Raw genomic sequence first — 17,442 nt, 5'->3', positions numbered from 1 at the left:
CTGAAGCAACCAGTTTGCTGGAAGTTGTCCAGGCCAGCTTGTGCTACCATCCAAAAGAAAAGAAGGAGAAAGTTAGCACCAGTAGTTTTTAGAGTCACTATTGAAACTCCAGGCTAATAAATGAGCCTGTAAAAGCCGGGCGTGGTGGCGCACGCTTTTAATCCCAGCACTTGGGGGGCAGAGGTAGGAGGATTGCCGTGAGTTCAAGGCCACCCTGAGACTACATAGTGAATTCCAGGAGAGCCTGAGCTAGAGTGAAACCCTACCTTGAAAAACCAAAAAAAAAAAAAGAAAGAAAGAAAGAAAAAGAAATGAGCCTGTAAATCCCTGGTTTGTCAGTGTCTCCTTTCTATGTACCTTTCCCTCTACAAAAATGAAAAGAGAATGGGAGTGCCTACTCTGGCAGAGATCTTACTAGTCTCAGGAACATTTCATTCAGCTGTCCTATAAACATAAAACTAAGTTCTTGGGCTGGGGAGGTGGCTCAGTGGTTAAAGCACTTGCTTGTGAAGCCTGCTGGCCTGGGTTTGATTCCCTGGCACCTATGTTAAACTGGATGCACAAAGTGGAACATGTATCGAGAGTTCATTTGCAGTAGCAGTAGCCTTTGGTATGCCTGTACACATGCACTTCCCCCCTCTCTCTCAACAATAACAACAACAACAAAAATTTTAATCTAAGTTTTTTACTTCTCAACACTTGAGATGTACAAAAAGTGGGTACTGATTTTAGTCTTCCCTCCAAAGGAAAAATACATGTAATAGTTGATTCACAGTGATGTGCCTGTGAAGCTGGTAACTATACCTTCTTCTGTAATGTACCTTTTCTTTGTCTCTTCTTTGCTGTCCTTTTAAATATTTTATTTATTTGAGAGAGAAAGGAGGCAGAGAGAGAATGGGTGTACCAGAGCCTCTAGCAACTGCAAATGAACTGATTAATGTGCCCCCTTGTGTATCTGCCTTTACATGGCTACTGGGGAATTGAACCTGAGTCTTTGGGCATTGAAGGCAAGTGCCTTAACCACTGGGCCATCTTTTCAGTCCTGCTTTCTTTTTTGCTCATTTTCCTCCATGTTAATCTTTCACAGTGATGAACTATTTATCAACTCAATATGGATTATTTGATTTTTTTACATAATAATTTTAAATATTTTATTTATTTATTTGACAGAGAAAGAGAGAATGGCATGCCAGGGCTTCCATCCACTGCAAATGAAACCCAGACGCGTGTCCCTCCTTGTACATCTGGCTAAAGTGGGTCCTGGGGAATAAAACCTGGGTCCTTTGGTTTTGCAGGCAAACATCTTAAGTACTAAGCCATACATAATTTTTTAAAATTTGTTTATTTTTATTTATTTATTTGAAAGTGACAGACAGAAAGAGAAAGAGGCGCAGAGGGAGAGAGAGTAGGTGCGCCAGGACCTCCAGCCACTGAAAGTGAACTCCAGACACATGCGCCCCCTTGTGCATCTGGCAAATGTAGGTCCTAGGGAATTGAGCCTCGAACTGGGGTCCTTAGGCTTCACAAGCAAGTGCTTAACTGCTAAGCCATCTCTCCAGCCCCATAATATTTCTTAAAGAACAATTTTATACGAACATTTATCCGTAAGTTTTTTTTTTTGTTTTTTTTTTTTTTGTAGTCTATGGTCATACCATCCTAAACATGCCCAGTCTCCTCTGATCTTAGAAGCTAAGCAGGGTCAGTCCTGATTAGTACTTGGGAGATTAATTTTTTTTTTTTAACTCTTGAGCAGCTGCATTCAGTAGTTTTAATTTAAAGGAAAAAGAAAGAGAGAGAGAGAGAGAGAGAGAGAGAGAGAGAGAGATTAATTTTGAGGGAAACCACAAAATTCCTGCCATGTGATAGTATTGGAAATCCAAAATGATTGCTAAGGAAACAAAGACAGAACTCACTTAAGTGTTTCCACTGGCTCTTTTTTCTCTGTACTCCTTATTAGAGCCCAAAGAGAATAGAAAGACAGCATTGAAGATGAAGTTAAATAGCCCCAGGTAGAGGAGTAGTGGCAAGAATGTGGCCTGAGCTGAGAATGAATCTGAGTAGGAGAGATAGCCTACTACGCCCAGTGTGCTCGGCTCCAGCAGCGCAAAAATAGTAATAATTGCCTTTCCTTAATTTAAACAGCTATTTTTCCTTGAAACTTGTTTCAGGATAGCTGTCATATATTGCAAACATTTTTAAATCTTACATCTTTTCCACAGATACATAAGAAGTCTAAAGAGCTCACTATAATAACTTCAGAAAAAGAAAAATTACTTTCTGAAGTAGTTTATAAAGACAATAAAATTCAAAGTTTACTTGAAGAAATGGGGAAAACTAAAGGTGACCTTGCAGCTTCCCAGCTGGATTGCAAGAACATTGATGAAGAATTTCAAAATTTCAAAACTCTTCATATGGAATTTGAGCAAAAATACAAAAATATCCTGGAAGAGAATGAGAAAATGAAACAAGAGGTAGGAAATCTCTCTAAAGATGCAGAATGTCTTGGTGTAAGTTTGACAACTGAAGTTGGTACAAAATGTTTTCTAGAAAAATATTGACCTATTGTTTTCTTGATTTGTGTGTGTGTGTGTGTGTGTGTGTGTGTGTGTGTGTGTGTGTGTGTGTTTACTGTATCCCATTACTTTTTCTTACTTTAAAGCTTTCTGGAAAGACTCAGGAGCTCCAGCAGGAAACAGCCAAGAGTTGCGACAGATTAGATGAGGTGGAACAACTGAAGGAAGAGCTAGAAAACAAGGATTCTGCACTGCGATCTGTAGAAAAGGAGAACAGCCTGCTGACTGAGACACTACAGGAAACATTAGAAGAAGTAAAAACTTTGACTCAAGAAAAAGATGACCTGCAGCAGCTCCAAAAGAGCCTGCAAATTGAGAGAGACCAACTCAGAAATGACATTCCGGACACAATAAATACGGTAAGGTTTGGGCTGATTAAGCATTGAAAAGTCAGAGCCTCTCTAACGCTTTTTTTTTTTTTCTAAACACTTTGTTGTTGTTGTTGTTTGTTTGTTTTTTCGAGGTATGGTCTCACTCTAGCCCAGGCTGACCTGAAATTCACTATGTAGTATCAGGGTAGTCTCGAACTTACAGTGATCCTCCTACCTCTGCCTCCCGAGTGCTGGGATAAAAAGCATGCACCACTACACCTGGCCCTAAACACTCTTAATTAAAAAAAAATTAGTACTATTATTGGCAAGCAAAGTGAAAGAGAGAATGGTTGCACCAGGGCCTCTAGCCACTGCAGACAAACTCCAGATACATGTACACTTTGTGCATCTGCCTTTATGTGGGTGCTAGGGGAATCGAACCCAGGTCATTAGGCTCTGCAGGCAAGTGCTTTAACTGCTGAGCCATCTCACCAGCCCTTCTGAACACTTTTTATAGGCATCATTTTTCTGATTAAATAAAAGCTATAAAATCATTGTGCATCATATTCTAATGGGAATTGTTTTATGTTCTCTGACAAAGAACATAGACACTCAAGAACAATTGCACACTGCACTTGAGTCTTTGAAGCACCACAAAGAAACAATTAACACACAGAAAAGGAACATTTCTGAGGACTCTTCTGAGACACTGCATTCAGTGGATGCTGAGGGTAAACTTCAGCAAGAGGAAAAGGATGAGTTTCACTCTTCCATGTTCTCTTACAGAAGCTTTCTCTGCAGCAGCACATGCTTCATATGTAGTGGTGGTCACACTTTTATCTGTTATTTAAAGTGGGAATAGCTCACAATTTTATGAGCCCAACTTGAATATCTTTGAAGTAACGTGGAGCAAAACTGCTAGCAGGCAGCATAAAAGGAAAGAGAAAAAATGTATTAAACATCGAAGATCAGATGTTTTCTGATACTTGATGATGTTTAGAATCTTTAAAAAGCCATCAAACAGAAACTTCCTTCTCAGACCTGACGGGCACTCAAGTGTGCTGTCTTTGTAACTTAACTACTCTGGGGTCTTTGGAAAAATGGAATAATGCACTGTTTATCTTATTTGGTGGTTTTTCTCCAGTTACCATAATGTCCTCAAATCCTCAATATGTTTTTCCTTCCTTTACATGGCATAATAACATTTGTGTGTGTGTTTGTGTATACACTACACTTATGCCTTCATCTTTTCAGGACATATAGGGTGCTTGTACCTTTTGCCTGCTGTGAGTAGTCAAAGTTAACACTGCTGTGAATCTGTGTGTGCAGATATCAAGACTCTGCTTGCAGTTCGTTGGTGTGCATATCTTGCTGGGTCATATGGCAATTTTTTTTCTAAGCTTTTGAAGAAATATGGCAATATTGTTCATGGTGGCTGTCCCCTTTTGTGTAATCACCAGCTGCGGTGCGGACATAGTTCCAGCTTCTGCGTCAGGTGTGTTCCTCCATGTGAACATGTGCCTGGCATGAACAGAGCCCTGGGTTTGATGTTAGAACCACTCAAAGAAGAACAGTTTCCTTCTCTAGATCTTTGCTATTTGATATCTTATTTGCAGGATGCCTGAGTGTTTCTATTCTTTGTTGAGTTGTAATTTTTTAATGAGTTCTTAATTATTAATTTTTTATATTATTAACAAGATGTTTCGTATGGATACATCATGTGCTGGTACCCTCTTTTCCCTTGTCCCTGCCCCATTCCATTGGGGATGCTCCTCAGTGGGGTTGCAGATACTCCCCATGGGGTTGTAGTTTATGCATTGAGAGAGTAGCAGTCAGTTATCTTTTGGGGGAGGAAATGTCTCTGGGCATGATGTCTAAACCTGTGGCTCTTAAAGTCATTCCACCCCCTCTTCTGCAAAATTCCCTGAGCTGTGGTGAGTGAGTTTTAAGTCTCCTTCAGTGATGAGCTCTTAGGAGCTTCTGGTTCTCTGTTTTGGTAGGTGTTGAGCATCCTCCACATCTGTCTCCTGCACCCTGGTGCTGGTTATCGGGACCAGCATGGAAGCAGCACCTTCACTCATCTCCATTCAGCTGTCATTTGGCTCAAGTCCACAGGGTAGTTTATCTCCTCCAGTCTTGCTGCCTTTCTGTGCCCACTGCACGCACCCTCCAGTGCAGGGCCAGTTGTGAATTTTTTTTTTTTTTTTTTTTTTTTTTTTTTTTTAAATTTTATTTATTTATTTATTTGAGAGCGACAGACACAGATAGAAAGACAGAGAGAGGGAGAGAGAGAGAATGGGCGCTCCAGGGCTTCCAGCCTCTGCAAACAAACTCCAGACGCATGCGCCCCCTTGTGCATCTGGCTAACGTGGGACCTGGGGAACCGAGCCTCGAACCGGGGTCCTTAGGCTTCACAGGCAAGCGCTTAACCGCTAAGCCATCTCTCCAGCCCAGTTGTGAATTTTTTTATGTGGTATTCATTATATAATTCACAAGTACTTTTCTCATTCCATAGGGGTTACTTTTATAGTTTGATGATGCTGTTTTGTCATGTTCTACTGAACATCAGACCGAGACCTTCTACATATTAGACAAGTGCTCTACCAGTGACCTCCATCCCTCACTTATTAATGTCTTTTAAAATACAGAAGTTCGTTTTCTGTTTTCTCTCATCTCTCAGTACATAGTATATTTCACTTTTGCTGTACAATGTGTAATGATCTGATCAGGGAGTTGGCCTGTCTGTGCCTTCAGTGTAGTCCCTACTCCTAGCCTGTAGAATCTTAGGTTTGGTGTTTGGATTATATAAGAAAGTTCTTGGGCTGGAGAGACGGCTTAGCGGTTAAGGCACTTGCCCACAAAGCCAAAGGTTTGATTCTCCAGGACCCACATAAAATACACAAAGTGGCACATGTGTCTGGACTTCGCCTATAGCAACTGGAAGCCCTGATATGCCTGTTTCTTTCTCTCTCCCTCCCTCCCTCTCTCTCTATCTCTCTCTCTCTCTCTCTCTCTCACACACACACACACACACAAACACACACACACATCTGGTTCTTTGAAAAAGAAAGCAGTTCTTGGATGCTGCTGTTAAGCTCATTGATATACATACATTTAAATTGAAGGATGCCTCCCAAGTGTGTTGAGAGTCTGGGGGTACCCACAGCACTGAAAAGAGTTTAGAACCTGTGTTCATACTTATGCACTTATGCAGCCTCCTAAATATTAATTGGCCTGCTGGAGGAATTCTGCTATAATTATGATGTACACCTCAGGACTTCAAAATATTCAGACTCTACCACAGTGAACAACAGTGTTGCTTCCAGAATCTGTTTCACCCTCTGACCTCAAGCTCAGTTATTAAATTCTAGGGTAAATCTCAATTGATAAGCTCTGCACTCCCCAACACACACACACATACTTTGCTTCCATTCTTTATTGTCTGAGCCACACTGCTCCTGACATCTAAACATGGCCATACCCTGTCCAGCCCTCTTATTCTCCACAAATGCCTGTCTGGACTCTCCCTCACCCCATAACTGTAGCAGGCCAAACTGAAACCCCCAACCTGTAGATGTTCTTTGGACTTAGACTGCTAGTGTAGTTCAGTTTTGTTTTGTCTTGTTTTGTTTTAATATGTTATTTATTTGAGAGAAAGAGGTGGGCATGGGGGCATGCCAGAGCCTCTAGCCACTGCAGAGGAACTCCAGCTGTGTGTACGACCCTGTAGTCCGGTTTTTATTAATAGATCCTTCTCAAGATACCACTGCCCTTTATGTCTGGAACAAGGTGGGATTTTTCTCTGCCACTGCCCACTCAAGGTAGTACTAAAGTGAGTTGGTCTGTCTTTCCCTAAAAGATGATTTTATACTTACAGTCATCCTGTGGCACTCATCTTTTAAGTATAAAATCAGCTCCCGAGTCTAGTTGTGGCTAGTTGTACTACACCCATTGCATGATTATGCACATATATTTGTAGAAGCATGTTCACATGATAAAATGAATAGGAGTCAGTTCAGCAAGTATGTTCAGATCATGGAGTGCTGCACCTTGGATAACAAATGAAGTAGAACCATAATACGGCATTCTTAAGTGTTCTGTTAGGGAAAATGTTAAGTGGGTAGCAGTATATTTAGAACACATGTTCACATGCAAAAGTAACTTGGAGGGTAAGGACTAGAAGACCTCAGGGAGGATAAGGAGACCACATGCATTCCTGTGCTATTGGAATAGTATTCCTCTCAGTGTAGTCTTTCTTTCTCTAATGTAAAGGACCTGGAAAAAGAAGATGAACTAAGAATTGCTCATGTGCACCTGAAAGAGCAGCAAGACACTATCGAAAAGCTCAGGAGGGCTGTTATGGACAAGACAGATGAACTAGCAGCTGTGCAGAGGGACTTAGGACATGCAAATGCTGCTGCAAAAGCGCAGGTATGCATTTTAAACTTATCTAAGTAACCAGGAGACTGAACCAGCTAGCTCTTCTGTGTAGTGAAAGAATGTGAATTAACCTAAAACTGAAGGCACGTGAAAATTTCCATAGTTAACCTATTTGGCTTTTTGTATTTGTGCCCGAAATTATTGTATGATTATCTTTAGATCCAGGAACTTAAAGAAAACGAAGATCAACTTAGAAAAGCAAATGATGATCTTGTGGGATTCATGTATCAAATGTATCAAATGGAAGAATTGAAGAAGCGACTCGAAACCCAGAATTCAGTTGTGGAATGTGCAGAAACAGAGAAGTTGAGGCTGACTAAGCAACTTCATAGAAACCTTGAAGAAATAAGATTCCTTACTTACAAAAATGATAGTCTAAAAATTGAGAATGAAACCCTCAGAGCAGAACGAGACCAACTGAGGGAAAGCCTTACAAAAGCAGAAGCCAATGTAAGTTATGCACAACCAGGGAAATGTTGTTTGCTGGCAATAATGTATCCTTCTTTGCAACACGTGATATTGTTGGCAAGTAGGAAATAATATAGTCTGTCAGTATCCTTGAACTTTTTGAGTTCTGTAACCAGTGTTTCTTATGAAATTTATCCTACACATATGTATTGTCTCAGATGTCAAAACACAAGCAATCAAATAAAGATGTCAAATATTCATTAATGCTGTGTAGAAACTGACAGATTCTAATAAGACTTCTGTGTGCTAAGCATTGAAACTATGCTATAAAGAAAAGTGTCCTTTCCCCCAGTACACACATACTTTTTGAATCCCTCAATTCCTATGCAGAAATATGCTATGCAAAATGGCATGGTCCCACTAAGATCAGGAGAAAAGGGGATTCAGTTTGCCCCAATAAAAAATGGGAAGTAGGGCTGGGGAGATGGCTTAGCAGTTCGAGGCTGGATTCTCCAGGACCCACGTTAGCCAGATGCACAAGGGGTGCATGTGTCTGGAATTTGTTTGCAGTGGCTGGAAGCCCTGGTGCACTCATTCTCCCTCTCCTTATCTGCCTCTTTCTCTGTCACTCTCAAATAAATAAACATGAACAAAAAAATTTTTTTTCAAAGGGGAGTAGTTTGGGAACTAGTCTCAAACACTAACAGAGTTAAGACTTTGATGATAGAATATAAGGGTTGCTTTTCTTTGTATCTAAGCGGGAGTGAAGTAAGTTATAGCAGAAAGCCACTCAAGAGTCATGAATAGCATCAGTGGGAATTAAAGAAAATTAGTAAACAAAGGTTGATGATCTAAGTTAGACCCTGAAGGTCACTTTACTGCTGTTAAATGCCCTGATATTTTCTTTTTAAAAAATGATAATAATCTACATAGTAGCCTGGGTACTTCATTAATATCAGAAGATTATAGTGCCTAGATAGTAACCTTTATACTTTTAATATTACAAGATCCTAGTGCCAAGATAGTAACCATTGTACTTTATTAATATTACAAGATCGCAGTGCTTCATAAAGAACAAGTGCAACTTCCTAATGTGAAAGAAGTCAGTGAATGTCCAGAAACAGTGAATAAATTAGAACCACTAGAAGAACAATCCAAACCCACGGATTCAACATCAGTAGAAAACTTAGCTATGGAAAAGCTCAGGCTAACGGAGAAACTTCAAGGAGGAAAGAAAGAGATAAAATATCTAACTAAACAAAGCGATGACTGGAAAATCTTAGAGGCATTTCAACTTGAACATTCCCAGCTCAAACAAGACCATAAAGAAATTCTTGCTAAAGTGAGGGCTTGGGATTTTTGTTTTATTTTTGGTTGGTTGGTTGGTCAATGGGTCTGTTGGTTGGCTAGTTGGTTTTTGTTTGATGTGGGTTTTTTTTTTTTTTTTTTTTTTTTTTTTTTTTTTTTTAAGACATGGTTTCATGTATCCAAGGCTGGTCTTAGCTCCACCTCCCTAGTGCTGAGATTTCAGACATGCACATCATTCTTAGCTGAAGTGAGCTCCTTTTTCTTCCATTTAATTAGCAGTTCATCAGAATTAAGTCTTTACAAAAAGCCTGTTCTGTTTTCGTAAAAATCATACTGCCAGCCAATATTTTTCAAATGTTTCTTAATCATTAAGTGACTGAAACTGGAAAATTATTACAAATTGCTCATGAGTGTTAAACTCTTGAACCTGAAAAAAAATTGGTTCAAGGAAGCAACTGTTTCTTAAATACTCAAAACTGATTTAGAAGAAGCAGTGGTGAGCTAAAGTACAGGATAAAGCCAGCAATAAATTATTTGCTCCGTTATCTTACCACAGAACTATACTCCTAGCTCCTGGAAGGCTGACAGGGGATTGCAAGTTCCAGGCCATCCTGAGACATATAAGTGACATTTTTCATTCTGATCCTAAGCACACTTTTCTTCACTGATTGGTTGCTATCTTACTGTCACTCTTGAAATCAAGATCAGAATCTTACTTGTAGCCTAGGAACTCTGCTGCTATTCGGCCTCACTACAGCCCTACAGTGCTCTCCTGCAAACCTTCTTGGGATTTTGGGGTGCTCTGGTATCATCTCACTGCCCACACTATTCACACACACTCTCTCATTTGTGGAACTTGTGCTTCCTTCCTACAGCTTTCAGCTTTTAGTTTTCTATGACCCAGGGAACGTCCCCTTAGCCCCCCCCCCCCCAGCCACCACCAGGAAACCCTTTCTATTCACCTATAAGTAGGTTTGATATTAATGCTCTGCTGTAGGAGCCCAGCACCTCTGTGTGCTGAGGTTTAGGGTAGTATCTGTCTTTTTCCTTAATGTTCATGATAGAAATAATATGAGATCTTATATCTTTTAATCTCCAGGCTCTTAATAAGATACCCGACAATACAGTTAGTCCTTTTAAAAAGACATTGACTACTTGAATAATGGAAGAATAGGGGAATAGAAAGATCATTCTGGCTGGGCATGGTGGTACACGCCTTTAATCCCAGCACTTGGGAGGCAGAGGTAGGAATATTCCTGAATTCAAGGCTACCCCGAGACTACATAGTGAACTCCAGGTCAGCCTGGACTAGAGCTAGATCCTACCTTGAAAAGCCAAATAAAGAAGAAAGAAAGATTGTATAATGAGCCACTGAATACTGTCTCAGTGTTCTTCTTTCTCCCTAATTTAAAATATTTCTGAGTAACAACTGTATTCTATGATTCTCTTAAGATCCAAGAAGCCCAAGACGGAGAATGTCCCTTGACTATGGGGGAAAAGGATGGTGATACTACAAAAATAAGTAAGAAAGGACCAATGACGAGGCGGTTCAAAGCCAGATATTCAGCACCACCAAGAATAGATATAGAAAAGTTGCCTGAGAGCCTTGAAGGCCATGGGAAAGTGGGTGCCCTACACCAAATACAGCGGAATCTTCCCTCACAGCAGGACCGCTTCACAGGCCACATAAGAGAAGTCACAGCCAAAGTAGGTTTCATCTTTGCATGGATAATTTCCTAAAATATTTTGTAAGCAAATGTTGTAAAACTGCTTGGCAAAAGAAGTTGGTTATATTGTAATGGTTATGTTTCTATAAATTTCTTGGAATTGTCTCTAATACTACAGCTTCTGGAAACCGAGGAAGAACTTAAAATTGCTCGTTGTTGTCTGAAAGAGCAACACGAAAAGATTAATAGATTGACAGTGAACCTATCAGAGAAGGAATATGAAATATCCACCTTTCAGATGCAGCTGGAATCAGCCAATAATGAATTACAGAGAAAGGTAAATTGAGGATGAGGAACAGTGGGAGGAGCCTTGAGAAGGAGACAGCTGTCTGTAATACTACTGTTTACAAACAAAGTATTTTGGAACTTATCTTTCATTTATCCTTAAAATAAACGTATATGTGCACATGCATGAATATTTTGGGGCAGTAACTTCTTTTATTGTTATTTTGAAGATCCAGGAGCTTTATGAGAAACAGGAAAAACTTAATAGAATGGAAGCTCAGAAATCTCATGAATATATGTATGAAGTTAAACAAGTTAAGGAGCTACTTGTAATAAGAGATCTTAATGATTACACAGAAATCATAGTGCAAGGAGTATTTTAAGAAATAGTAATAATAATAGTAGCAAATATTCTAAGGAATTTGGGAAACTCAAATGTAGAGTTACAGGAAAACACGGGTCTTCTTTTGTTTTATTAAGTTAGAAAATGACATTTCCACTTGGGAGGCAGAGGTAGGAGGATCACGGTGAGTTCAAGGCTACCCTGAGACTATATAGTGAATTCCAGATCAGCCTGAGCAACAGTGAGACTCTACCTCTCGAAAAACAAACAAAAAAAAAAAAAAAAAAAAAAAAAGGAAAGAAAATGACATCTCATTGTCTTCATGCCCTTTATCAATGAAAGCTTCATACATTAGACTAAAATGTAAGGGTTTTTTTTGCCTTAATTTAAAATGCATCATCCTTTTTCTTAAAAACAACATGTTCTGCCTGTGTCCCCCTCTTGCTGTCTCAGCAGCAAGAGCTTGTGGAGAAAGAGAAAAACTTTCTTAAGACAGATTCTATTGATGGCACCACAGAAAATACATGTCTAACAGAACACTTGAAAGAGCAACTTGAGGCCAAGAGGTCAGCTCTGGAAAATGTGGAAATGCAGAATGTGAGGTTGACTCAAAGACTAAATGAGAACCTTGAAGCAATGAGATGTGTCATAACAGAAAGGGATGACCTGAAGAGTGTAGAGAAGACTCATAAAACTGAGAGAGACCACCTCAAGGGAAACCTTCAGCTAACTATCACTAAAACGAGTTGGTCTGTCTTTCCCTAAAAGATCAGTGTGACAGGATGACTGGAAGTATAAAATTAGCTCCCGAGTCTAGTTGTGGCTAGTTGTACTACACCCATTGCATGATTATGCACATATATTTGTAGAAGCATGTTCACATGATAACATGAATAGGAGTCAGTTCAGCAAGTATGTTCAGATCATGGAGTGCTGCACCTTGGATAACAAGTAGAACCATAATGCAGCATTCTTAAGTGTTCTGTTATGGAAAATGTTAAGTGGGTAGCAGTATATCTAGAATATATGTTCACATGCAAAAGTAACTTGGAGGGTAAGGACTTGAAGGCCTCAGGGAGGATAAGGAGACCACATGCATTCCTGTGCTATTGGAATAGTATTCCTCTCAGTGTAGTCTGTCTTTCTCTAATATAAAGGACCTGGAAAAAGAAGAAGAACTAAGAATTGCTCACGTGCACCTGAAAGAGCAGCAAGACACTATCGACAAGCTCAGGAGGGATGTTACCAACAAGACAGATGAACTAGCAGCTGTGCAGAGGGACTTAGGACATGCAAATGCTGCTGCAAAAGCACAGGTATGCATTTTAAATTTATCTAAGTAACTAGGAGCCTGAACCAGCTAGCTCTTCTGTGTAGTGAAACAGAATGTGAATTAACCTAAAACCAAAGGCAGGTAAAAATTTCCATAGTAAACTGATTTGGCTTTTTCTGTATGTGCCCGAAATTATTATATGATTATCTTAAGATCCAGGAACTTAAAGAAAAAGAAGATCAACTTATTAAAGCAAAAGATGATCTGGTGGAATTCATGTATCAAATGGAGCAATTGAAGAAGCAACTCGAAACCCAGAATTCAGTTCTGGAATGTGCAGAAACAGAGAAGTTAAGGCTGACTAAGAAACTTCATGAAAACCTTGAAGAAATAGGATTCATTACTGAGGAAAACGCTAACCTAAAATGTGAGGAGAAAACCCTCAGAGCAGAGCGAGACCAACTGAAGGCAAGCCTTACAAAAGCAGAAGCCAATGTAAGTTATGCACATCCCTTTTGCAACAAGGGAAATTTTTCTGGCAATTAATGCATCCTTCTTTGCAACAAGTGATATTGTTGGCAAATGAGAAATAATACAATATGTCAGTATCCTTGCACTTTTTAAATTCTATAAGCAGTATTTGTTTATGAAATTTATCCTACACCTATATATTGACTCAGTTGTCAAAATAAAGAAATGTGTATTTATGTGCATATATATGTATGTGTGTGTGTGTGTATAAACATGCACCCAAATATATATATATCATAAAGTTGTTTATTGGAGTGGCTTGTAATAAAAATGGGAAACAATCATAGTGTACCTTAGAAAGAAACTTAGTAATGTGTCAAAATCCTATATAAGCCTGAAAAAAGGAAACCCAACTTGAAAGTCTTATTGGAAGCTGAAAAACTAAACCACTAACAGAGAAGCATGCTGTTAAATTTTATGTATATGTGTGTGTGTGTTTAGGTCTTTGTTCCCTTTTAATGTTTTTGTTATCCTGTAATAATTATGTATAATAATGAGTTTCACCATGACATGTTCTTTATTTTTTGCCTGTATGCATGTTTGCATAGTGTGGTATGTGTGTATGTGGTTTGTGTGCTGTAGGCATGATTATGTGCCCTTGCAGCACCCCATTTGCTCACCTGGTTGTGATGGCCACAGTGGAACATTGGATGTCCTGCTCCATCAGTTTTCCCCCTGGTCTTCTTTGGGTGGGAGTATTTACTGATTCCGGAGCTTGCCAGGCTCTGAAGATTCTCAAGTCTCTGCTCCCCTGTAAGACTGAGGAGACAGTGGCCACGCCCAGCTGTTTTTCATGCAATCTGGAGATTTGAAGTCTTAACAGTCTCAGGCTCTCATACTGGCACAGGAAGCATACTTTACTCCTGAGCCTTCTCTCCAGCCCTTGTGATGTTTTCAAACATGCATTTTAATTCACCCCTATTTTTTTCCTTTTGTCCACCTACTCCTTTCCTCTTCCCACCTTTTTCTCCCCTTTTCTACTTTTTTTTTTTTTTCTTTTGGAAAGGTTGTTTCCAGGCGCAGATGTGAGAGTTTGTGTACAAGACCATCGTGTACCTTACCAGTGGCTACATCACTGAAAATGCCTCCCTCTCTCCCATTAACCATTAACTATGTATAAATCCTCAGGGAGGGATGGGGCGTGCCATCCTACAAAGGATGTTCAGAACCCCAGTTTGAGAAGGTAACCACAGCTGTTGTGAAGTAAGAGAGTAGTACTACAAGATGCCTGGAAGTCAGCATTCCACACATTTTCTCCCATTTCTTCCAGCTCATAAATTCTTTTGTTCCCTCTTCTGAAATATTCCCTAAGCCTTGGGTAAGTAATACAGATAACCTGTTTATGGCTAGACATGTATCAATCACTTATTCTCAGCACTTTATTCAGCTGTGAGGCTCTACTGGTACAACTGACCACTGCAAAAAGCAGATTTTTGTGACCAAAGCTGTCAGCAGCACTGATCTATAGGCAGAAATGTGGTTATTTATAAGACACTTGATAAGCACATCATGTCCATTTAGCCAAAAAGCAGCAGAAGCTTCTACAAAAGGGCCTGTGACCCTCCCAGCCATGGACTAGGGACCAGGTTCACAGTTCCAGCTGTCTATTTCTTGAAGTAGAAAGAGCGTGGGGAGATAAGCACAGGAAGAGGGCTTTTTTGTTTTGTTTTGTTTTGGTTTGGTTTTTGGTTTTTCTAGTTCAGGCTGACCTGGAATTCACTATGAAGTCTCAGGGTGGCCTCGAACTCTTGGCAGTCCTTCTACCTCTGCCTCCCAAGTGCTGGGATTAATGGCATGAGCCACCATGCCCAGCTCTGGGTAGAGTTTTCTAACAATAGAGAAATATAAGCAGGCTGGCAGTGTTGCACAGGAGTAGAGCTCTTGCCTAGTCTTCACTGGCTTCGGGTTCAAGCTCCAGTTTCACAGTAATGAGCAAGTTAAAACATAATTAATTTTATTGTTTAATAATCAGATGAGTCACTATTCTTTTTTTATTTAAATTTATTCTGTTTATTTTATGACCCAGCTATTTTTAATTATTTATTAGAGAGCAACAGACAGAAAGAGACAGAGAGAGAGAGAGAGAGAGAATGGGCATGCTAACATGGGTCCTGGGGAATAGAGCCTTGAACCTGGGTCCTTAGGCTTCATAGGCAAGTACTTAACCACTAAGCCATCTCTCCAGCCTGAGTCACTGTTCTCTTAAGGGTCTCTTAAAGCAAAAGGAACTAAGAATTGCTTATGTGGCTCAGAAAGAGCACCAAGAAACTATCAACATGCTCAGGGTGACTGTTTCTAAGAATCCACATGAAAGTGGATTTAGAATATTCAGAGACTAACTTTCAAAAGAGAAAAAAAGTATTTTTGGAAAGGAAAGGGCACTCCCTTGATCTGGCATCTGGTTTGTTCATGTCTAAAACCTCTGGGGATATAAAGAGTTCAGCCATGTTGAGAAACAAGTTGGCACTTTGCTGCTGGTGAATATACCCCTGCAGTAAGGCCTAGCATTTCCACTCATTGGGTATGTACCTAAAAAACCTGCAAGAGTGTTCATAGCAACTTTACTCAAAATAATGGGAAAATGAAACCAATCTAAGTATTTATCAATGAGAAAATAGATAATAGTATTATCATCCATACATTCAAAAGTAAAAAAAAAAAAAACTGATCCAAGTTGATAAAAATGAGAATAGGGTTACTTCTAGGAAGGGGAACATAGATACTTTGTGAAGTGCTAGAGATGTCCTTTAGTTTGATCTGGGTTATACTGTTATACATGCATGCATACATCAAGCGCAATTGAGCTGCGCACTGAAGATTAGTAGACTTTCTATTCTACCTCAAAAGAAAAGTATGTGAATTTATGTAGAATGGGAATAACATGGAAAAACTAACATCTTAAGATGTTTAGAAAGTATTCTTTAGCCTTTCTTTTAAACATCTGCGTCTTAACAGAGTTTCATGATATTTTCAGATTCAAGAACTGAAGGAAAATGAACTTCAACTTCTTAAATTAGAAGGAGAACTCAGTGAAGCACAGAAACAACTCAAGGAACAAGGCAGGACTCTGAGTAAGATAGAGATGGAGAATTTAACTTTGGCTCAGAAACTTCATGAAGACTTTGAAGAAATAAAGACTCTTGTAACAGAAAGAGATAACCTAAGGAAAGCAGAGGAGATACTCAAACTGGAAAGAGACCAACTTAAGGAGAACTTAGAGAAAATCACAGCTAAAGTGAGTGGTGTGATTTCTTCCTACCCAGTGCACACTATTATTTTTGTGGGGGGTGGGGGGGGGGTTCGAGGTAGGGTCTTACTCCAGCCCAGGCTGACTGGAGTTCACTATGGAGTCTTAGGGTGGCCTCGAAGTCAAGGCAGTTCTCCTATATCTGCCTCCCGAGTGCTTGGATAAAAGGTGTGCACCACCATGCCCGGCAGTACACATTATTCTTAGTGAAAAACTATTCTTCCTAGAAAATACAATATATATTGGAGGTAGAAAGGTAAATGTTACAACCTTTTAAGAGGCAGCTCAGCAATGTCTTTTTTTTTAATTATAAGTACATGTATTTGGTGGCATGGAAGTACCACTTATAGGAATTTGTCCTACCAATATTTTCTTCACTCATTGGACAAAAATATAACATTCTATAGTAAATTGTGATTTGTGGTGATGAAAATCTAAAAGTAACCCATGTATCTACCCACAGGGCACTAGGTCGGTGAAGTTTCTCCTATAAAGGAATTCTGAGCCTAGGAATAGGGTGCTTTTTTCAAAAATGGGTGTAGGAAAGGAAAAGTGCAGGTGGCAGAGTCCAGCAGGGAGCAGGGCTGGAAGGAAAGGTTAGGGGTGGGAATGTGTACCTCATGTCCTGCAGTCCTGTTCCAATCTGTGACATGAGATAGGACTTGTTTATAGCTGAGCATACAGTTTTCTTAAATTATGCTGAAAGTCAGTAATCATTAAGAATAATAATGTTCCTTTATATTATCACATTTTTCTTCTAATAAAGGATCTAGACACACAACAAGAACTAACAATTGCTCACATGCATTTGAAAGAACAAGAAGAAAATATTGATAAACTGAGAAAGAAACTTGGAGAAAAGGCAACTCAAATTTCAGACATCCAGGATTTAGATAAATCAAAAGATGAATTACCAAAAAAGGTATATATCTTGTTGTTCTTAAGATAGTAACCATGTCCATAATCATCTGTAGAATGAGAAAGAATATTGCTATGTTTAAGTAAAAACTAGTTGAGCACTCCTAATCTGATAACTGAAGTGGAAGGTTTCTGAGT

The 17,442-nt window shown here is 39.5% G+C and overlaps 1 protein-coding gene and 1 pseudogene across 1 annotated transcript in view; one reads left to right on the top strand and one right to left on the bottom strand.

Moving 5' to 3' along the window:
* The window catches only part of LOC123458665 (centromere-associated protein E-like), a 39,303-nt gene extending 38,873 nt beyond the window's left edge, over positions 1-430 (bottom strand). The window contains 1 exon segment of the mRNA XM_045143513.1: positions 416-430. Coding sequence (XP_044999448.1) covers positions 416-430 — 15 coding nt within the window.
* Positions 431-704: 274 nt separating this feature from the next.
* LOC123458664 overlaps positions 705-17,442 on the top strand; it is a 36,488-nt pseudogene continuing 19,750 nt past the window's right edge.

Source organism: Jaculus jaculus, chromosome 2, assembly GCF_020740685.1.
Source record: "Jaculus jaculus isolate mJacJac1 chromosome 2, mJacJac1.mat.Y.cur, whole genome shotgun sequence".
Lineage (NCBI taxonomy): Eukaryota > Metazoa > Chordata > Mammalia > Rodentia > Dipodidae > Jaculus > Jaculus jaculus.
The sequence above is the reverse complement of the archived record's forward strand: the minus strand, read 5'-3'. Positions and strand labels throughout refer to the sequence as shown.